The 26,485-nt window shown below is 42.3% G+C and overlaps 1 protein-coding gene across 8 annotated transcripts in view; it reads right to left on the bottom strand.

The window, feature by feature from the left end:
* Positions 1-26,485, bottom strand: part of PIKFYVE (phosphoinositide kinase, FYVE-type zinc finger containing) — a 341,373-nt gene that overhangs the window by 66,863 nt on the left and 248,025 nt on the right. For all 8 annotated transcript variants that reach the window (XM_044303222.1, XM_044303224.1, XM_044303223.1 and 5 more), the window contains 7 exons: positions 20,430-20,584; positions 13,770-13,860; positions 8,357-8,414; positions 5,343-5,486; positions 3,730-3,850; positions 2,361-2,456; positions 1,196-1,279 (listed from right to left, as the gene is read on the bottom strand). In XM_044303222.1, coding sequence (XP_044159157.1) covers positions 1,196-1,279; positions 2,361-2,456; positions 3,730-3,850; positions 5,343-5,486; positions 8,357-8,414; positions 13,770-13,860; positions 20,430-20,584 — 749 coding nt within the window. The remainder of the gene's footprint in view (positions 1-1,195; positions 1,280-2,360; positions 2,457-3,729; positions 3,851-5,342; positions 5,487-8,356; positions 8,415-13,769; positions 13,861-20,429; positions 20,585-26,485) is intronic.

Below are 26,485 nucleotides of genomic sequence, written 5' to 3'. Positions count from 1 at the left end.
TGATTCGTGAGAATGTTTTTTTTTTTTTGCTGCATCATGGACCAAGACGGGTCAATGTGATGAAAGAAAGTAAAAGTGAACTATACATGGGTGAAGGAGGGAGAGGGGGACCAGGAGCGGATTGGGAGCTTAAAGTGGCCATGGACAAAAAAAAAAAAAAAAAAAGAGACCCATGTTGTAGACCAGGTCTAAATTGACAAAAGGCGGGCAACACAAGTAGGCAGGGACAAAATAGGTAGGCAGGGCCAACAATGCTGTACTGCAGCACAAAATATCGCTCCAGCAGAATCAAATACCACAGTGCAGAACAAAATATTGTGACCATACTGAGGATGACATCACAGTTATTTTAAGGAGAGCACCTGTGGCCATCAGCAAGGTGCATAAGTACCTGATGCACATAGTATTAACCAATTCTGAGAGCATCAGATCAGTATGCATCCACCCGATGGCCATGATGGCTTGAGTGGCCCCCTGGGCATTGGCCCACCTGAAAATTTCCCTGTAGGGTCTATGGCCAGTTCGCCCTTGAGAGGGACTGATGTGGATAGAAGGCACAGATGGCAGAACTTGTGGTTAAGTTTGAAGATAAACAGCAGCAATAACAATGTTTTGCTCTGGAACTTATACTTTACATTTTTGGTTTCCTGCTGATTAGTTTGGTGTTTATGTGTGGGACTATTTTTGTACTGTATATAGGTTATTAATTTGTTGCAATTGTGGCCCGCTTCTGTTCCTTACAATAGCTAACATTGATTTTGTAAAGAGATTTCTGAAGAATCAATAATATTTTTATTGTTTACAGGCTTGTTTCTTCAGTTAGATTTCAAATAAAAAATGAGCAGCTCAGTTCTATTTCACTAATGATAAGTCATAATTGGCTCCTTTGGGAACAAGGCTGTGACATTGTGCTTGCTCGGCAATGACTGCACAGTTGTATGGCTCATCAGTTCACTCTTTGTTTTCCATTCCTGTGCTTAAGAGCAAAAGAAATAAACATTCAAGTTCAAATATAAGGGTACATCTACACCGGACAGAAACGCTGTAGATATGCCATGGATCTGTATGCAATAAATCCACATCGCTTTACAGTACCAGCCAAGTGACTAAGATTTGAAAGAAAAAAATCCATTCCATGCTGCAGTACCCTAAAGCAATATACACAACACAGCAGAACCGTAGATGCTGAATATACCTGCTAGGCAGAGCTCCTTCTTCTGGGCAGATCTTCAGGGAGACCTTAGATAAATCATCCAAAGCGTTTCTATATTCTTTACAGCTTTAAATTGAGCAGAATGAAGAAATATGTCATAAATTTGTATTCCATTATGTTCAGATTGTTCTTATTCTTCAATGCATTATTAATTCTATTTCCTTAAAACCCTTAACTTCATGCGCGTCCAAGTACACATTCTTCTTATAATGATGTTATCATGATAAACGTAGGACTGATTTCATCTAAGTTTACTATGAATAGTCACAGGAAAAAAGTGTATTAGCAGAAACTAAAAACTTCCGACATACTCACTGATTAGTCACATTACATGATTTGCAGCTCTAGCATGGAACTAAAAACTTTCCACCAGTTATTAGAGAAAAGTTAAGACATAAATTCTCAAATATCTACAGCTTTATTGAAGTGGACTTCCCGACTTTCCAGATATGTTTGCTTTAGAGTAAAGAATAATAAGGAGTCCTGGAAGTGATGATATGGCCCCCACAGAGCCATGATCTCAACATCATCAAGTCTATCTGGGATTACATGCGGAGACAGAAGGATATGAGCAAGTATACATGCACAGAGGTTTGGTGGTTAGTGCTCCAAGATGTTTGGAAAAACATCCCTACTGAGTTCCTTTAAAAACTGTGTGCAAGTGTAACTAGAACAATTGATGCAGTTGTGTGGGAAAATAGTCACAAAAACATGTCATTTATACATTTGTATCACTGCTTTTTCTGAAGTTAGGACCACCCTATGTACAGCTACCAGATACTGACTGCTATCCCTGTATACACACTTACACAGAGAATTATATCAATCACTGATAACAACTGAGAGTCAGAAAAAGTAGAGATTCAAATTCATAAATGACATGTTATACTGAATCTTTTTCCAATAAATATATATATATATATATATATATATATATATATATCAATCAATCTGCTCAGCTCCTCCTGCTCTACAACATGCTGCCGGCAGATTACACAGCATTTTCATGGTGACAGGTTCCCTTTCAAATAAATACTTCTATATATGGGTTGGTGCAAAATAAAAAACACATGTGCAAATATACAACAGTAATAAATATAATTTTATGTTTGAAGAATTCAGCATGCAATAATTAAGCATAGGATACCTGAGAGCAAATGCAATGATGGAGCTAGGCTCCTTCTCACACACGGCTATAGGCACACGCTCATGCTCGTACATAAGGTAGTGTTTATCTGGATCACTGCAGAAGATAAGAAATCACAGAATTCATTTTAAAGGTTTCAAAGATCTGGATTTATAAGAAAGGTACAAAAACATTAATTGTATGTGAATCAGTTCTGCATGTACTACAGTAGCATACAGGTGAAACTCGAAAAATTTGAATATCGTGCAAAGTTAATTTATTTGAATAATGCAACTTAAAAGGTGAAACTAACATAAGAGATAGACCCATTACATGCAAAGCGAGATATTTCAAGCCTTTATTTGTTATAATTTGGATGATTATGGTTTACAGCTTACGAAAACCCCAGATTCACAATTTTGAGGTACCCTTTGCTTAGGGCTATGGATGAATTAGCTGACTAGAGGGTGACACTTACTAGAATACTGAACCTTTTCACAATATTCTACTTTTAAGTTGCATTACCGAAATAAATGAACATTTGCACGATATTCAAATTTTTCAACTTTCACCTGTATGGTGCCATTTTTCTTATAAATATATGAGATGTAAGATCTTAGTTTTTGTTTTAAGTAAAACTATACATTGAAATATGATTTTTCTAATTTTTTTTAATCATATTAATTTAATCTCTTATATGGGATTAGCCATCTTGCCCAATCTTCTGTGAGCAGCAGTTTGTGATTCGCAGCTGAACATGAAAGTTTTGAGGGCAGGCTCACTGACATGTACGGATGCAGCCAAGCTAAAACTGACTCTGATAACACATGACGTGGTAAAAGCCATTGAAAGCCATTAAAAAGTCAACTAACATTTTCTTGCCACTGTTTACTTAACGCATTAAGGGTGTATTAGACACCCCAATCACGCAGACAATTGTCGGGAGGGAATCATTTGTTTCCTGAGGGGAAGGCTGCTATTACATGCAGCGATCTCCTCAGCAACATGGGGAGGAGCTATCGATATGCCATTGCTCGTCCCCATGTGGCTTGCCAGCGGGCAAATCCCCCAGTGCTTTGCCAACAGCAGATAACTATTAGACAGCACAATCTTCCACTGGGATATCCTCATCTTTCAGCATGCTGAAAGATCTGCATTGCCTGATGAACGACAACGGCAGCATTATACTGCAAGATGATCGCTAACGAGCGTTTATACAAACACTCGTTAACAATCGGGCAGAAATTCTGCCCGTCTAATACACCCTTTAACCATCAAGTTTAGCTTGGCTACATCTGTATGAAGGCCATTGTGCAAGGGAGGGGAAGTATACTGGTGCCAGAACTATATTCCTCACTAACTTTGTGTTATCTCTAGTCACCATACTTACAAAGGAAGTGGAATAGGGTTATAATTGTTTCCAGGTAGCAGGTTTGCAAATATTGCTTTCATAGTGGATTTCTCCTTCACTTGACTGTCTGTAGACCCCAACAAATGACCATCAAAAACATCTAAAATATGAATAAGTGGACAAAAATAAATCTCCTCAAACCAATTTCCAATATGTATCCTATAAATAATAATCAAAAAGGTATCTTCCAGGGAAAAAGAACAGTCTTGCTAGCACCAACTTGTGGAAATAGCTCCCTATGAGTTAAAGTCTCACTTATTAACAAGCCTTGGGACAAGGGAAAATAGCGAAGTCAAATATCCATCCACAGACAGCTGTTTTGAGGTCCTTGGAGTAGGATTCTGGCTCGCCTTAAGGAGACCAGCTGTATATGAAGACCGGGATTTTTGGCTTGGCTATTTTCCCTTGTGATGTCCGAAAGCATTGTTAAGAAGTCAGACTTTGACTCACAGGAAGCTATTTCCCAAATGTGGTGCTAGCGAGACTGTTCTTTGCCTGGGAGATACCGCTTTGCATATTATTTTCCCATAGAGCATTGCCACTAAGTCTCCATACAAAGCTGGTCTCCTTAAGAACCAATACCCCCTAAAATGTATCCTATAAAACAAAGCTCATATATTCTCACAAAAGTGCAGTTTGAGTAGATCTTTAATGAAGACAAATACAATTATCTTGAAAACAGGCTGCTGAAAGAGTCAGAATGGAGTATTTTTTTCTTTTAAGCAAAAATATTTATGAGTGTAGATGTGAGATAACTCACGGCTCTGTTTGCGTGGAAAGGTCATGACAGGAGATACGGTATATAGTCATCAATTATTTATGAGCCAAACTTACACCACGGCACAAGATATTTCAATGGCTAACAAATCAGTGCTGCAAGGCATCTTAAGGCACAGCTCTCCTCATTATAACTCTTCCTAACCGTTGCTCCAGTACAAGAAAAAAAAACTGAGACAAGAAAGCAATAATTATCTTTTTTTTACTTATTAGTAGGTCTGCTTTCAGCGGCTGATGGGTTCAGTCTGCTATATAAAGCACTATTGGCATGAATATGAAACGCAGGGTGCAGAATTCATATATGTCAATGGGAACTTTGTTGAACTGTTCAATTTCTCGGCAAAAACGAACACATAATACTGATCTCTGCACACAGTCATCTATAATATGTTCAGGAGATGTCAATTATCTAGCAAAATATGAGCACAGCAGATCTGAGAAATTCAATCACATTTCATTACCAAGAAACTAACACTGGCTCATAATGCCTATGAAGAGTAATCCCTATAATTTGGATTGGTGTACATTTTGCTATTGTTAATATAAAGGAATATAATATGCCACACCCTAAAAATGGCACTTTGTAAATATCTCCAGCATCAGTTGTGTTCCTCAGGTTGCACTACACCGTATCGTACCTTCCATGTAAGTAGCATCTGATCACTGAGCCTCTTCTAGATGAAGCTAACGACTACTAGTCATAAATCAAACCCAGAGTAGTCCAGAACAACAATAGCCCCCACCCCTTGATGCCAGATACCAGCTCACACCAGCCTCTGTGTGCAGTAAAGTAAGACATAGGACAACAGGTATACCTTCACAACTGCTGGCAGTGTCCACCTCCGTTGTATTTGGAGCACCAGTAAAAACCTGATCAGCAACCAGTTCCGGGGGGCTTGGTATTTGCAGATGTGTAGAGCCAGTGGAACTTTGAGACAAGGTGGTCATGAATCGATCTTCTGGAAGAAATGAATGAAACAAAATCTAATCTGAAGACGGCTTATATTACCACAGCAGCGCACAGCCTATCACTTTATTGGGACACTAAACAAAAAAATGTAATTCATACTTTTTTTTCTGATGGACACTATTTTTTTGGCTATAATGAAAAGCATACATACCCATCATTAAAATTTACATTTGACATCCTTTTGACCTTTTCTGACCAGTATACATCGGCATGGAATAACACGGTAGACTACACTATTCCATACAATGGTATCCATAAAAAAAAAAAAAAAAAAAAAAAAAATATATATATATATATATATATATATATATATATATATATATATATATATTTATTATAAATATATGGGGTTTTTTTCACAATGGGACCCTCAGGTTAGTTATACAGTAGTGTCATGGCCTTCTGGCAGGCTGTTCTGAACAGAATGCCAGGAATCAGCCGGACAAAAAACGTTGCACGCAGCGGTATTTGTCAGGTTGTGTCCGGATATCCACCGGACTCCATTATAGTTAATAGGGCTGGATGACATTCCTGCAGCGTCAGATCTGTAAATGCTAGTGTGAAACTAGCCTAGGGATATGGCATCGGACAGAACATTAGGGGTTGTCTCACTGACCCTCATAGCAATTTTAGTTATGACCCTGATGCTCACCCTATAGAAACAAAGCCACTTACCTATTCACTGATGCTCCATTCCAGCACTCCACCGCTTCTTGTCCCCAGTGGATCAGAAGATTAATGTCCTGTCTGTCATCACGGGCACTGATGCTGCCATTCACTGGCTTCAGCAATGAGGTGTCATCAAGCAGCACATGACCACTGAGACAAGTGAATGGCTGCAGAGGAGTATGTGATGGACAGGACATTACACCTCTGGTCCCCAGGGGAAGTAAAATTACAGGGTAGAGGTAAATGGCTTTGTTTTATTTAAGGCTGAGCACTTCTGGGGGCATAACTAAAACTGCTCTGGGGTTTGGATAACCCCTCCATATATGTCCTGATGTGTATGATAAATGAAGGCCATAAAATGTGTTGGGAACATAAACTAAGTCCCTTTTCATTGGAGTGGGCAAAAATGAGCTGAACACTAAATGGATACTTCCTAGAACATATATAAACTATGATGATGAAAGACTGAATTGACGTTGCTGTCTCAATATTCCGGGGATCGGTATGGGTCCCATAGGTTGGACCCCCACTTATTATAAAGTGCTGACACATGCCAATAGCAACATGTGATCAGTTTGTGAGATAAATAGCTGTATAACAGAAAAAGAACATGTCCGTGTGTCCGGCTACACACTAAGGTAAGAAATAAAATAAAAGACACTTCTGCCAAGGTTCTAAGAACCAGACAGAAATTCAGATCCATAAGGTCTACTGTTCAATGCTGTATCTTCAGGTTTAGCAGCATAGTTTTCAACATTCCGGAGGGCTTTAGTGTACATCCACTTCACAGGTGAAAAAATGACAGCTAACTAGGAAAATGTCAAGCGAGTGCAAAATCTATAATTCACAGGACATGTCACAGAATCTTCCAAAGAAATGCTTGAAGACAGAGGTTTCTGTGTGAAGAAAACCCTGCTCATCCAGACACTGATCCAGCAATGTTCTGACAAGATGAGCTTCATTATGACCCTATTACTTCAGGTTTATCAATACACCCCAGGATATTATTCTGACTCAAGATTTTATTCCAGTAACTAGCGATGTTAGGATTTTACTGCAACGCGGATGATTAATGATATTCTTACTGCGCTAAATAAATGAAGAGCGGAGGTATTCATTCCTTCCCTGCCCAGGGCATGTGACACCTAACGTTAAACCTCCTCCTGGAGGGCCAGGACATTACTGTATTCTAGGCCTTAGAAAGGTCTTCAATATATGAACAAAGCACCAGCTCTCTTACAAATATGCACATCCCATAAAAATAGCAGCAAACCAAAGTCCTTATGTCTCTCCGATTCAGTAATGGTTTTACTTCAGTTGTTCAGTGGATCTTGGAGAGTAGTTTGTCCTTGTAGAGACTGCCAGCTGGCATAAGGAGTCTTAAATGCCAGGCAATACTGCCATGGAAATAAGGTGTGCAAAAGGACGACTGACTGCAGTGTAGTCAGGGGTCGCACTGAACATTGCTAGAATCCTCAAGTGATGGAGGAGCAATGACTTAGATGTAAGGGTAAGGCTACTTTCACACTGTTGGATCCATGCTACCGCAAGTCCTACCGCTGCCGCGCGGAAAACATGCCGAGAGGCGGCCGGACAAAAACTGCAGCGTGCCTTAGTTTTATTCCGGCCGCCTCTCGGCATGTTTGCCGTGCAGCGGCCGGACATCCGGCCCGCCCCATTATAGTGAATGGGGCCGGAGCGGACTATCGGTAGCACGGATCCGGCAGGCTGTTCCCCGCCCAAAAAACAGCCTGCTGGAAAAGGCTACCTACCGCAAGTGTGAAAAAAACCCAACTTGGAGGTGCAATAATGGTTATCACTCAGTGTTAAGAAGGACACATCTAGATTCTATAATTATACGTGAAGCTGTAGGTTTAAATTCTTGTTATTCACAAGTGTGCACAAAGGCTCATTACACATGGTACCATAAGACTAGCAGCCAATATACCGGTCTCTGCCATGTTCATTCAGCACCCATACTAAGTGAATAGGTGAAGACTTTTGGCCATTCATCAATGAAGATATTCCTTGTGTTACATAGTTACATTTTAAATCCCGGTATGGCTGTGGTCTTTTTGCTTGGTGGTATATGACTAAAGCTACCAGTGCAACTCCTAATAGCCAAGCAGCCAGAGATGTTTCTACAGGTCACAGTAATACCTTCACACAGGAAAAAGACAAATGACAAACCTCTTTCACCATTCTGTGCAGGAGAGGAGTTACGTGGAGAAGCATCCATACCACTTGCCTGGACATCAAACACAGAAAGAAACGCGTTAGCTGCCAGCATCTAACATTTCACAAGATAATAGCATGTTGAATAGAAAATGTCTCCAAACACATAGAGTTGTAGAATAATTGACTTGCGCAACCTGGAGAACACTTTGTAATCTTCACACTGATTCTAGGTTATAGAAAGCAGAGAAAGAATAATTGGATTCTCCTAGTGTGCAGCTCGCTGCGTTAATGTACCTCTTCCAAGCGCCCATGAAGGGTGAATGCGAAGAGCAATAATACAGTAAATAGCTGTATCCTGTAGTAATTTACTACTCTAGATTATGTCAGATGTGATATGCAAGTATTATTATTACTATCATTAATTTCTACACAATAGTCTCTCTGCTAAAGTCAGATTAAGGGAGAGTGTTAATACTATTATTATACAGTCTATAAGTCATAAGCAGGATGACTAGGAAACAGAAATGGTTTCATAGTTGTATTAGTTGTGAATTAGTAAGGGTTTTCCAGATTGTCAGTAGAAAGCCACACTAATAGAAACATATCAGCCCACTATGGCGAGCTCATTAAGCATCCAGAAAATCCCCAAGTCAGGTGCTCAAAAACATTGAAAGGATAGTCAAATGGTGGTTATTCAGGATGGCTCCAGGGCCTTACTTTTTCTTCAGGTTAACCGTGACACGTGCAGGCCATCACCCTGTGACACCTAAGGCCTAGCAGCGGGCACCAATATGAAACTAGGAGTGGAACAGAAAACTTTCCACTCAACAATCAGTCGCTAGAACGCAATTGGTTAACGTCCCAATGTTACCAGACAAAAAATGCATATACAGACTATTCTCTTCCTTTCATACCACCCTCTCAAACACCAAATATTATAGAAGACCTCCCACCCAAAACACAGCAAACGTCTGAAGTAGGACTTGGTTCCAATGAAGAGGTCTTATCTGCAATCACTCTCCACTGGACAACAATTCCTATTACGTACTATGGCCGACCAGAAACCAGAGATTATAATCCACTGATCATTGGAGAACATCGCCTATTCTTATACACAGGGATATTATTACCCCCTCCACACACACGTCCCACTGGCCCTTTCAGTGGTCACCCTGTGCTAGTGTAAAAGGTTAAATGACAGCAAGATAATGTGAAATAGATATATGGCTTAATATCCGCTAAAATTCATCATGCACAATACAGATAATACTATAAATAAAAATGGCATAATTTAGAAGAGTAAAACACATTTGAGTACAGAGTTATTAACTTAGATTTAGATCACAAATAGCGTGTGCTCCATGCACATCTGAGCAAATGTCAGCAGTTCAGTGATGGTAAAATTCCATGATTATATATGGTGAGCAATAAAAAAAAAACCAATTGGAAAATTCGATTCTAGTGTTCTGAGCCAACTAGGCAGAAAGAAAATCGCTTTTCTTGGGAATCCCGTGCCATTGTTATTCAGTATCCTTGCGTCTGAGCACATTGTGGGTAATCTGGGTCTGTGTGCCATAATGTGGAGATAATGCCATATCACGGGATGCCCCCCCCCGACTCTGCTGTGCATGTACCCCATATATCCGTAAAATCAGTGTAATATAACCCGCCCCTTACTGTACTGTCTATGTACAGACGTGGACAAAATTGTTGGTACCCTTTGGTCAATGAAAGAAAAAGTCACAATGGTCACAGAAATAACTTTAATCTGACAAAAGTAATAATAAATTAAAATTCTATAAATGTTAACCAATGAAAGTCAGACATTGTTTTTCAACCATGCTTCAACAGAATTATGTAAAAAAATAAACTCATGAAACAGGCATGGACAAAAATGATGGTACCCCTAGAAAACACAGAACATAATGTGACCAAAGGGACATGTTAATTCAAGGTGTGTCCACTAATTAGCATCACAGGTGTCTACAACCTTGTAATCAGCCATTGGGCCTATATATATGGCTCCAGGTAATCACTGTGTTGTTTGGTGATATGGTGTGTACCACACTCGACATGGACCAGAGGAAGCAAAGGAAAGAGCTGTCTCAAGAGATCAGAAAGAAAATTATAGACAAGCATGTTAAAGGTAAAGGCTATAAGACCATCTCCAAGCAACTAGATGTTCCTGTGAGTACAGTTGCACATATTATTCATAAGTTTAAGATCCATGGGACTGTAGCCAACCTCCCTGGACGTGGCCGCAGGAGGAAAATTGATGACAAATCTAAGAGACGGATAATCCGAATGGTAACAAAAGAGCCTAGAAAGACTTCTAAAGAGATTCAAGGTGAACTTCATGCTCAAGGAACATCAGTGTCAGATCGCACCATCCGTCGTTGTTTGAGCCAAAGTGGACTACATGGGAGACGACCAAGGAGGACACCATTGTTGAAAACGAATCATAAAAAAGCAAGACTGGAATATGCCAAACTACATGTTGACAAGCCACAAAGCTTCTGGGAGAATGTCCTGTGGACAGATGAGACAAAAATCGAAGTTTTTGCCAAGGCACATCAGCTGTATGTTCACAGACGAAAAAATGAAGCATATCAAGAAAAGAACACTGTCCCTACTGTGAAACATGGAGGAGGCTCTGTTATGTTCTGGGGCTGCTTTGCTGCGTCTGGCACAGGGTGTCTTGAATCTGTGCAGGGTACAATGAAATCTCAAGACTATCAAGGAATTCTAGAGAGAAATGTACTAGCCAGTGTCAGAAAGCTTGGTCTCAGTCGCAGGTCATGGGTCTTGCAACAGGACAATGACCCAAAACACACCGCTAAAAACACCCAAGAATGGCTAAGAGGAAAAAATTGGACTATTCTAAAGTGGCCTTCTATGAGCCCTGACCTCAATCCTATTGAGCATCTTTGGAAGGAGCTGAAACATGCAGTCTGGAAAAGGCACCCTTCAAACCGGACACAACTGGAGCAGTTTGCTCATGAGGAGTGGGCCAAAATACCTGCTGAGAGGTGCAGATGTCTCATTGACAGTTACAGGAAGCGTTTGATTGCAGTGATTGCCTCAAAAGGTTGCGCAACAAAATATTAAGTTAGGGGTACCATCATTTTTGTCCATGCCTGTTTCATGAGTTTATTTTTTTACATAATTCTGTTGAAGCATGGTTGAAAAACAATGTCTGACTTTCATTGGTTAACATTTATAGAATTTTAATTTATTATTACTTTTGTCAGATTAAAGTTATTTCTGTGACCATTGTGACTTTTTCTTTCATTGACCAAAGGGTACCAACAATTTTGTCCACGTCTGTATTAGTGTATTTTGCCATCCAACTTCAGATGTATTAAACACGTCAGAAGGCCGTCTCTGTAGTGTATATTTTATTAGCACCTTTCTCAGTAGAAGGAAAATATCATGGGTGTCTCCCTGTAATTTAAAGGGCATCTGTCAGAAGATTTGTACCTATGAAACTGGCTGACCTGTGTCTGGCAGCTGAAGGCATCTGTGTTGGTCCCAGGTTCATAAATGCCCACATTGCTGAGAAAAATGAGGTTTTAATATATGCAAATGAGCCTCTAGGAGCAACAGAGGCGTTGCTGTTACTCTCAGGGTCCATTCACATGTCCGTAGTGTATTGCGGATCCGTAATACACCTGGCCGGCACCCCCACAGAATAGCCTATTCTTGTCCACATTCTTGTTCAATTTTTTTCGGGAGCCGTAGACCGGAAGATCAGGGCCGCGCTCCGGAAATGCGAATGCAGACAACACACTGTGTGCTGTCCGCATCTCTTCCGGCCCCATGGAGAATGAATGGGTACGGACGTGTGAATTAACCCTTAGAGGTTCTGCTCTCTCTGCAACTGCCGAGCCATCTGCACTTAGACTGACTTGAGAAGTCAGGGCGAAGCGTGATGATGTGTATACTGCCTGGTCAATCAAAGTGGGGGGGGGGTGCAGAACCTCTAAGAGTAATGGCAATGCCACCGTTACTCCTAGAGGCTTATTGGCATATATTAAAACATCATGTTTCTCAGCAATGTGGGCACATATGAACCACCAGAAGTGAATTGCAAATTAAAAATGTCTATCATACATATAATGCTCATTTAACATAAGCTAAGACAATGCATAAAAGAATACCAAATTAAGTAGCTTAGTGCATGCATTCTAATAGTTCCAATCCAGTTGACATGCTCCATATCATCTTCAATCTGTAGACCAGCTTTGCACACGATTTATCACTTTGTGTATACACTGCCTTCATTTACAGCCCTCCACAAATTTCCCATATACCTAATATACATGTCCACTGCAGTGCTGCTAGGGCTTCTTGACATTTGTGTGGGTATCACCCTGTGACAGGACGCAGCAGCTCCAAATAATACTTCTGGTTACCGCAGTTCACTTTTATCATATGTAGCATATGCAATAATATCATATAATAGCTTAGAGCAGGGATGCTCAACCTGCAGCCCTCCAGCTGTTGTAAAACTACAACTCCCACCATGCCCTTCTGTAGGCAGATAGCTGTAGGCTGTCTGGGAATTATGGTAGTTGTAGTTTTCCAACAGCTGGAGGGCCGCAGGTTGAGCGTGCCTGGCCTACAGCATTCCGCCTACAGAAGGGCATGGTGGGAGTTGTAGTTTTCCAACTAACTAGAGTATTATCCAGATAATGGCAAAGAGGCAGAATTCTTTGTTTTTCTTTTTCCTTTTAACTATACATTTCACTGCCTAAATGGTTGCTAGTAAAGTACAAAAAAAAATCCTGCCAATAATTAGGCTACAGACGCAATGGATGATATTATTCCATATCAGCGTGAAGGAAGCTGCAATAACATTTATGGAAGATACAAGAAGTGCTTAGATTTTGTCCTGGCATAATTACCAATTGATAATGTTCTGCCTTCTAAGCATTCCCATTATTTTACTTTACTGCACCACAGGCTATGACATGGTAGCATTGCCTCAGAATAATGTGGTATTTCTGTTTGTAACTAGTAGTTAGTAATGAAATATGACAGATAGGAGAAGTGCGATCAGGTTTTAATGGTTGCAGATGGAATACATAATAAGCTCTGGCCGATGTATAATATGCCAAGTAAAAGGCAACAACTTAAAAGTGAGAAAACCTTGCTGCATTGTGAAGAATTATGCCAGGAGCACAAGACATGGGCTTTGGGTTATGCTTAACATGGCACAGCAGACTGCCGGCTTCTGTCAATCAAGCAGACTGATGAGAACCAATGGAGAAAGCAGAAATACCCGAAATCAAGCATCAAAATCATGAGGTGCGATAAGGGCTCTCACTCTAAAATCACTGCAATGTTCTGAACAGTCAAGCTGGCCCACTGCGCCAAGACGACCTGTCCAGGGGCTCTGCAGGTCATTACAGAAACACATTACCTTTGTCTCGTCGCCTTGTCTCATTCTCCCAGGACTTGCCGGCACAGACGGTCGTTTACGGCCCTTTTCTTGCTGGAAAAGGTCTTGCAACCTTTCAATGAAAAGCAAATAAATAAAAATACTGTAAGGCAATGAAAACTATATTCAGGAATAAAAACACAGGCGATGACAGGACCCGGACCCTTCCTCCTCAAAACAGGCTGCAGGTAATACAAGTGTATAGTCAAATTTACCAGAAAGTTAATAAATCCACACAGTATGGATAACCGGCCAGCCACAATTTTAGACTGGTGGTATTGGGGGCATGGGTTGAAATCTGAAGGTCCTGCATGGAGTTCGTGGTTTTCTTCCAGACATTAAAGGGAACCGGTCATCAGGAAATGCAGAGCAATGGTATAGAGCCGGAGCAGATTTCTATACCCTATAACTTGTATTTCGTTCATTTAGGTTCTTGCTCATTGTGTGGTTTGAGGTCAAGCACACAGTCCTGTCAGTCATTGACAGCTATGTCTTTATGCTCAGTCTCACAGGGAAGAGGACGGCCTCCTCGTCTTCAAAGCTCAGAGTGAGGAGGGACACAAATTACAAGGTATAGTTAAAGGGGTTCTGTACTTTGTTTAAACTGATGAGCTATCCTCTTGACACCCGGACCCCCCGCCGATCAGCTGTTTGAGAAGGCAGCGCCGCGGCCTTCTCACTGTTTACCGCTGGCCCAGTGACATCACAACTAGTATCACTGGCCTGGGCGCGGCTAAGCTTCATTCCCTTGAATGGAGCTTAGCCGCGCCCAGGCCAGTTGATACAAGTCATGACGTCACTGGGCCAGCGGTAAACAATGAGAAGGCTGTGGCGCTGCTGGAGCACCGATGCCTTCTCAAACAGCTGATCGGCGGGAGTTCCGGGTGTCAAGAGAATAGATCATCAGTTTAAACAAAGTACAGAACCCCTTTAATCTTTTCCCTGAAAACTATCTATCAATCTACCCAGCGCCTGCAGCTCAAACCCCATGTTTAATTATTATTATTTACTTGAAAACACCATTAATTCCATGGTTCTGTACATTAAGAGGCGGTTACACATACATAATATAAAAATACTAGCACCATAAACAAGAAACTATTACATTGGTATAGAGGGGGAGAGGCTGTCTGAAAGAGCTAACAATCTACAATGTGACAAATTGCCTCTAATCCGGGTCAAATTAATTGGAGGGCACCCAGGGTTTGCGTTCTAGGGCCTCCACCACAAAAGCAGAAAAAGGGGCCCGCCAGAAATGTGAGGCATTAGTTACACTGGCCTGGTAAAACTGTGGATTTACCCAGCTTTCCCAGTTGTCACCCAGCTTTGCCAGTTCATGGGGGGCATTATACGCTGTAACGTAGATTTCCTAGTTCACGGTGGCATAATATGTTGACACTCAGCTTTCCTAGTTCATGGGGGGCATTATAGGTAGTCATTCTGCCATCTCAGTTCTTGGGTGGAATGGGTGCATTATAGGCTGTCATTAGCTCATAGTGCGTGTGTGGGCCCCTGCAGCAGTGTACTATGATATTCCTATATAGAGGGTGACATTCCTGCACTTAATGCATTCCTGTGTATATACTATACAAGCTGTACATGGATCAGGGGAGATGCATGGAAGCATATTATGTGATCTATAGGAGAAGCAGCCATCTACTTAAAGGGGTTGTTCAGTCTAAGACTGTGTTGGCAAACCTATGGCACGGGTCCCAGAGGCGGCACTCGGAGCCCTCTCTGTGGGCACCCGCATCCTGAAAAAGTCTATGGCGTACCAATATGCCTTAGATTGTTCCTCTCATTCATCAGCACCGGGCGAACTATGAACAGCACAGGCAGCGCACTGAATATAGGCAGGCTATTAGAGCTGAATGATAAAGTACATGGAAGATATATTATATTGGACTGTACTATTCAGGTTAAATTGCCGTGTTGGCAAAAGTGGTCTAAATGGCAAAAGATGCTCAAGACCCCAAATGCTGTTGTGCATTTCTACCCGGAGGAGCAAATCCTGCCCATGTGATCTGCTGCTAACAGCAATCCCCAGCAAAAGTGCATAGTGGAGGATGCTGGCCACATGTACCACAAAAACATCCTACACAGGTCTTAAAAGCAGAAAATGCTCAAAACCCCATATGCTGTTGTGCATTTCTACCCGGGGAAGCAAATCCTCCCCATGTGAACTGTTGCTAGCGGCAATCCCCAGCAAAAGTGCATACAATGGAGGATGCTGGCAGCGGACCACATGTACCACAAAAACATCCTACACAGGTCTTAAAAGCAGAAAATGCTCAAAACTCCATATGCTGTTGTGCATTTCAAACCGGGGGAGCAAATCCTGCACATGTGATCCGTTGCTAGCAGCATTCCCCAGCAATGGAGGATGCCCGCAACGGACCACATGTAAGACAAATGTGCGGATGGGGTTATAAGAAACAGAAAATGACTGAGAATAGTGCACTACAATGGTAAATACAATTGACAATATATGGCTAAACCCTCATGCTGATATTAAAATGAGACGTTTGCCAATATATTCTTATATCAAGTACATACCGGAGCCCGCGCACCCCGTCAAGGTCTCTCAATGTGGCACGGAACATAACGCTAACCTACCTATGCCGTATGGACAATTTCTGATAGGTGCATAAGGTCCAAAACACAGCGAACAACTCCCAGTTACCTCCAGCGTGAAATCACACATACAATGGGAGGAGGGAGGAGGCTGTGAGTCCCACCTATAACAGGCTCATGTGACGCAGGCTGCCCAGGTGCCGTGTTGGCACTTTGAGATAAATAAATGGGTTTTGGGTTACAGTTTGGGCACTCAGTCTGTAAAAGGTTCACCATCACTGGTCTAGGAGCTGACTTAACACCTGCCAGTTTCCCTTATGTGGCCAATATACGTTCTGCCAAATCCAACAGATCCTCTCATCCAATATCAGTGTCTGGCCTCACAAATGCTCTTATGGATGGGCAAAAATTCTCAAAGACACCAACTTTGTAGCACCCATGTCTTTTCCCTATTCCTCCGTAATTCAGTAGCCCCCACCCCCCATGCATTTTTTAAATAATATTCTGGTGACCTACAATTGTTCTGCTGTACCAGGTTATGCTCTAGAAATATAGAGTAGCATACATAGCAACAACAACAAACGGTGGGGATGCGAGGGTTGCTATGTAAGGAAGGATCAGCTGGTCTGGGCCATCATCATTATTTTTCGTGCCTGTGAAGGGCAATCAAGTATTAAAGCTATTAATACCACTCGAAAACAGGGTCAAACAAGAGGACTACAGAAGGTCATCGAACCTGCTTAGCTGGGCTCATTTAGAAACACTGAAATGCTGAAAAATTGTTCTTAACCAGCCGCACTGAAAAATAATATATAAAAGGAGCTAACCAGAGCAAGAAACTACATGACTGTCTCCTGCAGAAACCACGCATCTAAAAAAAAATACTTATCATAGAAACAAGGGGAAGGCGGCATAGTTATTACTAATGGCAAAAATATTTCAATATCAAAATGATAATCTATATTTAGTGTACATCTCTCTGCCATTCAAATCATCTATTCCTAGATTAAAGGGGGGTTAGTTTTAGGTAATGAAAGTTAAAACATGGTAGATATTGTTGTAACAGTCTACAAATTATTTTGCAGAGTGATATTGAAAATAATAATTTAAGCGTTTACAAAAAATAAAAACAAAACATCTAATGTACTAGATGTAATACATACTCAAATATAATAAAAATAACAGCCTTCACCATCAGGAGGCTACAGGAAAAGGCCAACATCACTGAATACATTCATCATGGTATCGTCAGGAGAAATTTCTCACATATAGTGCTTTGCGGTTTCTTAATTGTTCTAGCACCAAAAGAGTTCTATTATTTTTACAAAATAATTTCTCCATCAAAGTGCAGATGCTTCCATTGTACTAGCCGCACTGCAGTAAAAGCTGAACCACTGTGCCATCTAGTGGTCAAAACCAAACTGTCACCAAACTAGGTACGTAAGATCTAATCTGCAGTTTTTACCACAGAGAATTGCCTGGGTCTATTCAATGAAAAACAGTAGCTCACCCCTTTCCCCCCAAACTAAAAATAAAAAATAAAATAAAAATAAAAAAATGTTTTTCACCATTTAACAAAGGGCATCAATAGATCAGTGATGGTGAACTTTTTAGAGACTGAGTGCCCAAACCAAAACTCATACTTACTGCAAAGTGCCAACATGGCAATTTAACCTGAATACCAATACAGTATATTTTCCATGTATCATTTAGCTGTAATAGCCTGCCTACATTCAGTGCGCTACCGGTACCGTTCATAGTGCGCCCTGTGCACCATAGACTTTTTCCAGGGTGTGGGTGCCCACAGAGAGGGATCTGAGTGCCGCCTCTGGAGCCCGTGCCATAGGTTCGCCACCACTGCTATAGATTCTTTAAAACATGCTACAGCATCTCCACATTCCTCAGTCTCTTGTTAATTGTCAGGGATGTGCGGCTTGGTACACAGGAGAGGTATGGCACACTTAAAGGGACACTGACAGGCCCAATAACCATAATTAGCTGTACATATCCATGTACAGGTCTTCTAATGTACATTTAAAACATATAAGTATCCCCCCTGTCCACATTATGAATACAGTAAACTCATGTTTTATAACCTGAACTAATCCCTGTTCTTTCTGCTCAAGGGGCGGGGTTTCAGCTTCTCTTGTGCCCAGAGAAGCTGAAACCCCGCCCCTTGGGCAGAAAGAACAGGGATTAGTTCAGGTTATAAAACACGAGTTTGCAGTATTCATAATGTGGACAGGGGGGATACTTATATGTTTCAAATGCACATTAGAAGACCTGTGCATGGATATGTACAGCTGATTATGGTTATTGGGCCTGTCAGTGTCCCTTTAAATACACCGTCTCATTTCCATATGGTCATCAGGACATCATGCCTCCCAACTTTTAAAAAATGTTGTTTAGCCAGTGATTTATTCAGTAAAATGTATCTGTATGGCACCACCTGCCCTTTGTTCTTTTTCTTTATCTGGCTCACTGAGAAGGGGGAGTGTCTTTTTCTGCTGCGGCTCTGGGGGAGTGTCTTTTTCTGCTGCGGCTCTGGGGGAGTGTCTTTTTCTGCTGCGGCTCTGGGGGAGTGTCTTTTTCTGCTGCGGCTCTGGGGGAGTGTCTTTTTCTGCTGCGGCTCTGGGGGAGTGTCTTTTTCTGCTGCGGCTCTGGGGGAGTGTCTTTTTCTGCTGCGGCTCTGGGGGAGTGTCTTTTTCTGCTGCAGCTCTGGGGGAGTGTCTTTTTCTGCTGCAGCTCTGGGGGAGTGTCTTTTTCTGCTGCAGCTCTGGGGGAGTGTCTTTTTCTGCTGCAGCTCTGGGGGAGTGTCTTTTTCTGCTGCAGCTCTGGGGGAGTGTCTTTTTCTGCTGCAGCTCTGGGGGAGTGTCTTTTTCTGCTGCAGCTCTGGGGGAGTGTCTTTTTCTGCTGCAGCTCTGGGGGAGTGTCTTTTCTGCTGCAGCTCTCTCCCCGTCACAGATCAAGAGGCAGTTGAAGGATGAAGAGCTGCAGCAGAAAAGACACTCCCCCAGAACTGCAGCAGAAAAGACACTCCCCCAGAGCTGCAGCAGAAAAGACACTCCCCCAGAGCTGCAGCAGAAAAGACACTCCCCCAGAGATGCAGCAGAAAAAATACTCCCCCAGAGCTGCAGCAGAAAAAAAATACTCCCCCAGAGCTGCAGCAGAAAAAAAATACTCCCCCAGAGCTGCAGCAGAAAAAATACTCCCCCCAGAGCTGCAGCAGAAAAAATACTCCCCCAGAGCTGCAGCAGAAAAAATACTCCCCAGAGCTGCAGCAGAAAAAAATACTCCCCCAGAGATGCAGCAGAAAAAATACTCCCCCAGAGCTGCAGCAGAAAAAATACTCCCCCAGAGCTGCAGCAGAAAAAATACTCCCCCAGAGCTGCAGCAGAAAAGACACTACCCTCGAGCTTTCTATAAATCTAAATGAATATAGAGATCTATGGATCCATGTGAGGTACAGGGCTGGTTCTAGCTTTGTCAACAAGAGATGGTCATGAACTAGATGATGTCTGATTTTCAATTTTACAATAATCAAGAGATAACCCTTTAAAGATACAGCACTGTATCTCCCAGTTGTTTTGTCCATCCTTCACTGGGAACACAACACATCCTCATACAAGGATACAAGTGCAGATTTTAAAGCCAAAGTCAAGAATGCATATAACAGGAATGGGAAATATCAGAACTGAGACAGACCCAGGCCTAGATGAAGAGGTGACGGACCTCTCTACATGCCTACATTTTTCCTGTAGAGGCACTAGGGATTCTCGCTGCAGCTATTAGCCAGGAGATCACACATGTATTGATCAGCATATAAAGAGATTTAACCTCTATCTTCAGCTATACCAAGGATCAGCAACCTCGGCACTGCTGCTGTTGTGAAACTACAACTCCTAGCATGCACTCTTGCTTTGCTCTTCTCAGGCACCCACAAAGGTGAGCATGGCATGCTGGGAATTGTCATTTCATAACAGCTGGTGTGCCGGAGGTTGCGAATCCTTGAGCTATACCATTAGCGATGGAAAGCTGGCTTTGGTCCAGCAATCTGATTGCATTAACCTGTTGTTCCAGGCTTGCAGCATCTCACATAGCGATTGCTTCTTCACTATAATTGACTCAAAGACCGACTGCAGCTGTTGTGGAGAGTCCATGTTGGAGCAGAGCATCCTGGCCTGAAGTTTCTCAATCCAGTTCCGAAACTCAACTTCCTCCATCTGAGGAAAAAGGAAAGAGGGAAAAAATAAGACTAAATAATAGCATTAACTAAATATTGTAAAAGAACCCAAGTTAAAAAAAATATATATGAAAGGGTCACTGTACCAATATTATCTTGTGGTGCATTTAGAGGGGCATCATTAAAGGCGTTATGCAAGATGTATAATGCCCCCCACAGAGGTTGCACTCACCTCGCTCCCAGGCACCCAGGTCGTTTTTCATACTGGCACTGCTGGCGCTGCAACTCCCCGCCGTGCGGATGAAAACATTCGGTGTCGGGTGGCAGCCAATAGCAGCCGTGACGGGAACGAGCCTCCCTAGAATCATGGGTGACGCTAGGGAGGCTGGTTCCCATTGCAGCTGTGCCAGTGTGAAAAGCATCGAGTGTCGGGAAGCGAGGCAAGTACAACCTCCATGAGGGGCCCGGGCATATGGGGGGGGGGGGCATTATAGATCTTGGATAACCCCTTTAAAGGAAATCTGTCACCATAAAAATGCAAAGTAGTCTGCAGGCAGCATATCAGAGCTGGAGGAGCTGAGCAGACCGATATATAGTTCTATGGGAAAAGATTCTGTATAACTAGCATGTCATTCATTGAAATTCCTGCACATTTTGGGCTTTGACGATAAGAAGGCGGTCCTATCAGTGATTGACAGCCTTCCCTCTATGACTGTGCATAAACAGAAAGCTGTCAATCATTGATAAATTGCTCCTCACTCTGGGCGATTCTAAATGTATAATTTAACTTTTCCTATAAAACGATATATCAATCTGCTCAGCTCCTCCTGCTCTATAACATGCTGCCTGCAGATTACACTGTGACAGGTTCTCTTTATACATCACTCTGCTCAGCTCCTCCTGCTCTATAACATGCTGCCTGCTGATTACACGGTGACAGGTTCACTTTATACATCAATCTGCTCAGCTCCTCCCGCTCTATAACATGCTGCCTGCAGATTACACGGTGACAGGTTCTCTTTATACATCACTCTGCTCAGCTCCTCCCGCTCTATAACATGCTGCCTGCAGATTACACGGTGACAGGTTCTCTTTATACATCACTCTGCTCTATAACATGCTGCCGGCAGATTACACGGTAACAGGTTCACTTTATACATCGCTCTGCTCCTCCTGCTCTATAACATGCTGCCTGCAGATTACACTGTGACAGGTTCTCTTTATACATCACTCTGCTCAGCTCCTCCTGCTCTATAACATGCTGCCTGCAGATTACACGGTGACAGGTTCTCTTTATACATCACTCTGCTCTGCTCCTCCTGCTCTATAACATGCTGCCTGCAGATTACACTGACAGGTTCTCTTTATACATCAGTCTGCTCTGCTCCTCCTGCTCTATAACATGCTGCCTGCAGATTACACGGTGACAGGTTCTCTTTATACATCACTCTGCTCTGCTCCTCCTGCTCTATAACATGCTGCCTGCAGATTACACTGTGACAGGTTCTCTTTATACATCACTCTGCTCTACTCCTCCTGCTCTATAACATGCTGCCTGCAGATTACACTGTGACAGGTTCTCTTTATACATCACTCTGCTCTGCTCCTCCTGCTCTATAACATGCTGCCTGCAGATTACACGGTGACAGGTTCTCTTTATACATCACTCTGCTCTGCTCCTCCTGCTCTATAGCATGCTGCTCTACACTAAGACACCATGCCCAATGTGACAGATTCCCTTTGACTAACTGATCTGGCACAAGGATGGGTTATTTGTATTACCTTTAAAAGGGATGTAACTGCACCCAGTAAATGCTGCTCCCTCAATAAATGCCAATCAAGGCACAAGAAGAACAGGGAGCTGCAAGGAAGAGTGGCATGTGTGCTCTGCTAGGGTAAGCCCATATATAACAAGCTACTGAGGTGGTTGAAAACTTTGGCCCACACAAGTTTATCCCAGTTATTGGCAGAAATTACCCCTAAAAGTCACGATTTGTGCATGGTTAATTTTAGTCATTTATTAATACTAAAGCCAAAAATTGGTACAAATTTTGGCACAAATTTGAAGCGCAACTGACATTTCACTTTTGTTTTTGCTATTGTGCAGGGACAGTGACAGGGAACATTTTTGTAATCTACTTTATTTTAGAGAAAACATTTTTTTGTGATAGAAAAACATTTTTTTGTGATAGAGAAGCTCTCTTTCTAATTAACATTGCATCCGTCTTATTAGCATAGGAGAGAGGGGCTGTGCGGAAGCTGCGGACTTCTGCCTGCCCTGCTCCCTCACAGCCTGGTGAGCACAGGAGCCTAATGTGTTAAAATTAAATATACATTCCCTATTTGTATTCACTACAATGCACTTGTACACTCTGTAAGCTTACTGACAAGTGCTGTCACTGAGCTTTCCCCCTGCCGGGAGCAATGCCTGTGAGAGCGGTAAGCGCTCACTACGGGCAGTGCAGGTAGGCTGGGGGAAACTGCTATACAGTATATAAGGACAGTTAGGTCCTTATATACTGTATAAGAGCTTCTCGCTAAAGAGCAGAGAGGAGGATGAAGAAGCTCTTTAGCTCAGTGTTCTGACATAACTTGTCCTCCTGTGTGATTAGGACAGGTTTTGTATGTACTAATAAGATGCCAGCCATTTTATTTCCCCTGATGATTGCTACCCAGACAAAAGAAGCAATTATAACTAATGAAAGATATTTGGGAATATATTTATAATAAAGCAATATTTAAGTATTTTCATTTTCTTAATTCCCGGAGAACCCCTTTAACTGGCTGTTTATGGAGCTGGTGCAGCCCCTACCACCTTCTTCCCCTCCAAGTCATGGTACTGGAGAGTGAAAGCAGAGGGTCCCCGGTCAGACCTTCCTGAGGACGGGCGATGGCACTTGTACGCAGCGACCAAACACAACATGTGCCTATAGTAGTCAATTTTTGCAGCCCTCTCCATAGATCTAAAAATTGCGCCATTTTTGACCAGTAGTGAGGGTCTAGGGCTAAACAGCGAAATGTGTCGCACCATTGTCATGCAAAATGGCTTGTAATGATAGTCTATGAGATGTAGGTGCCACGTCTTCTGTCCCCTCGTCAGCCAGATTTCAAAGCATTCCCTCCGGGATGTGAAATAGTGGAAAGACATCATTCATTCTGTAGTTCTGACCTCCTGAAAGGGCCTGAGCAAATGGCACGTGTCATGCATGAGCTGCCACAGACTAACGTGGAAGTTACACCAGCTAGTAAACGCATCTGTCCCTTTCTCTGCTCGTACAGGCGGTCTGACATATGGGGAACAGCATTTTGCCATTGCCGCTCAAGGAGGGTGTGTTTTGCACGGTAAGAGTGGCTGAAGTGCCGCAAAGTTTCCTGGACGTATTTAACAGCGCTTGCAGTTCAGTGGAAGACGAGGAACCAGGTGACAATGAGACTGAAGACACACACCATGCAAGGTTCATGGGTTAGCCATCCCTGATGCAGCACAGACAAAATGTTCTTTCCATTATCAGTAACCATGGTTGCTATCTCCAGTTAGCGAGGAGACAGCCAGTATTTGATTTCTGCATTGATGACGCAAGTCAGTTCCTCCCCAGCGTGGCTCAGTTCGCCCAGGCTGACAAGGTGCAGAACCACGTAAGAACGCCTAGCTTTGCATAGGTGATATACTGGAGGACCACTGTGAACTGTGTCTAAAGGGAGAGACAAGGCGGAGGATGAGAAGGCAGAGGAGGACATTGGCGCAGAAATCCCTGCATTACAACACGGAGGTGGCATTGCTATCACCTGGCCAAGTTGCTGGTGTGCCTGGGCCACAACCACATTTAACCAATGGGCTGTGAACAACATATATTGTCCTTGACCATACAGTTGTGTTCAAAATAATAGCAGTCAGACATCAATAACCTGATAATCGCTGTTTTTGGTAGAAATTATATTTCTACATGGCAAATAATTTACTAGCAGGTGTAGTAGAGTAAAAGAAACCCAACAGACCCAACAGTCATGACTTGCATGCTGCTGATTCTCTGTAATTCAATCACTTATTGAAAGGGGCATGTTCAAAATAATAGCAGTGTGGAGTTCAATGAGTGAGGTAATTTATTATTTGAAAAACAGGTGGCAATTATTGCCTTTATTTAAGGAAGGAAGGCAGCAAATGTTGTACATGCTGGTTACAGTGTATTTCTCTCTGAAATTCTGAGGAAATTGGGTTGGTACAGACATTGTTCAGAAGAACAGTGTACCTTGATTAAAAAGTTGATTGGAGAGGGGAAAACATATAATGAAGTGCAGAAAATGATACGCTGCTCAGCTAAATGATTGCAAATGCTTTAAAATAACAACCAAAACCTAAAAGACGTGGAAGAAAGGGAAAAACGGACATTCAAATGGATAGAAGAATAGCCTATGTGAAGCCAAACTATCTGCAAGAAGCCCCCACAAAGTCCCACTGTTGAAAAAAAGACATGTGCTGAAGATGTTACAATTTGCCAAAGAGCACATTGACTGGCCTAAAGAGACATTTTGTGGACTGATCTTTTTGGTTCTAGTGGCCGGAGACAGTTTGTCAGATGACCCGCAAACACTGAATTCAAGCCACAGTACACTGTGAAAACAGTGAAGCATGTTTCTCATTGTAAAGTGTTGGGCCTATTTATCGCAAACCAGGGATCATGGATCTGTTTGAATACATCAGAATACCTGAAGAGGTCATGCTGCCTTATGCTAAAGAGGAAATGCTTATGAAATGGCTGTTCCAACAAGACAACGACCCCAAACACCAGTAAACGTGCAACATCTTGGTTCCAGACCAATAAGATTGACGTTATGGAGTGGCCAGCCCCATCCCAGATCTTAATCCAATAGAAAACTTATGGGGTGACATCAAAAATGCAGTTTCTGAGGCAAAACCAAGAAATATAGAAGAAATAGGGAATGTAGTCCAATCACCCTGGGCTGGAATTCCTGTTCACAGGTGCCAGAAGTTGGTTGACTTCATGCAACACAGATGTACAGCAGTTCTCAGAAACAGTGGTTATATAACTAATTATTGGTTAAGTGATTCAAAGGAAAGCAAAATCTTCAAACATTTTTCAGTTTATATAGTGAATGTTTGAGTTTGTAAAGAAGAGTACAAACACTGCTATATTCACTTTTCTTCAATTTTTTTTAGAGGAACAACACAAATTTGATATATTTTTCTTCATGTTTTGATTTGGAATAGAATGTGTAGTGTTCCCAATGCATTTGTGTGTATGGTAATAGAAGCTATTAGAAGGATTTTGAGCTTTATTCACTTTTTTAAACACACTGCTATTATTTTGAACACAACTGTAGTTACAACTCCACACGTCAGAGCTGGCATGAATTCTACCAGACTCCGAGCTGCCCAAGGATTAGCCTACCTTCTGCTCAACGTACAAGTACAGGGCTGGTACAGTCGGTTTGGGACTCTTCAACTTGGTGGGTACAAGTCATCAGTTCTCTGAAACTGTAGTACCAGCAAGTTGGCCAGGAGCACGTTCAGCTGAGTGCACACATACTGAGGTCTTTTGGAAATCGCCTCAGTGATCAAAACAAGTGATTGAGGAGGAGGAGCATCAGGAGCAACAGACGACATTGAAGTCGATGGGAAGGAATTCCTTGTGCTAATGTTGTCGCGCCCTGACTGCTGGAGAGGGGGTGCTGGCCAGTGGGAGATGCAGCGGTTGCTGCATTAGGCTGTAACACTAAATGAGTGGCACACTTTCCCACTCCACTTTTTGATGGCGCTTCATGTATTGATGCAGGGCCGATGTAGCACCCTTAGCAACATTTTTGCCACTGCCCATTCCTTTGGAGGGCTCCATCATGGAGTACAGTAATTGTATCACTAGAATAACGGATTAACTCTGAATGTCGGTGCACCAGAGCCTGATGCACATGGTGATGCACTCTC

The sequence above is a fragment of the Bufo gargarizans genome, chromosome 8 (assembly GCF_014858855.1).
Source record: "Bufo gargarizans isolate SCDJY-AF-19 chromosome 8, ASM1485885v1, whole genome shotgun sequence".
Taxonomy (NCBI): Eukaryota; Metazoa; Chordata; class Amphibia; order Anura; family Bufonidae; genus Bufo; species Bufo gargarizans.
This window is presented reverse-complemented; position numbering and strand designations above follow the sequence as displayed.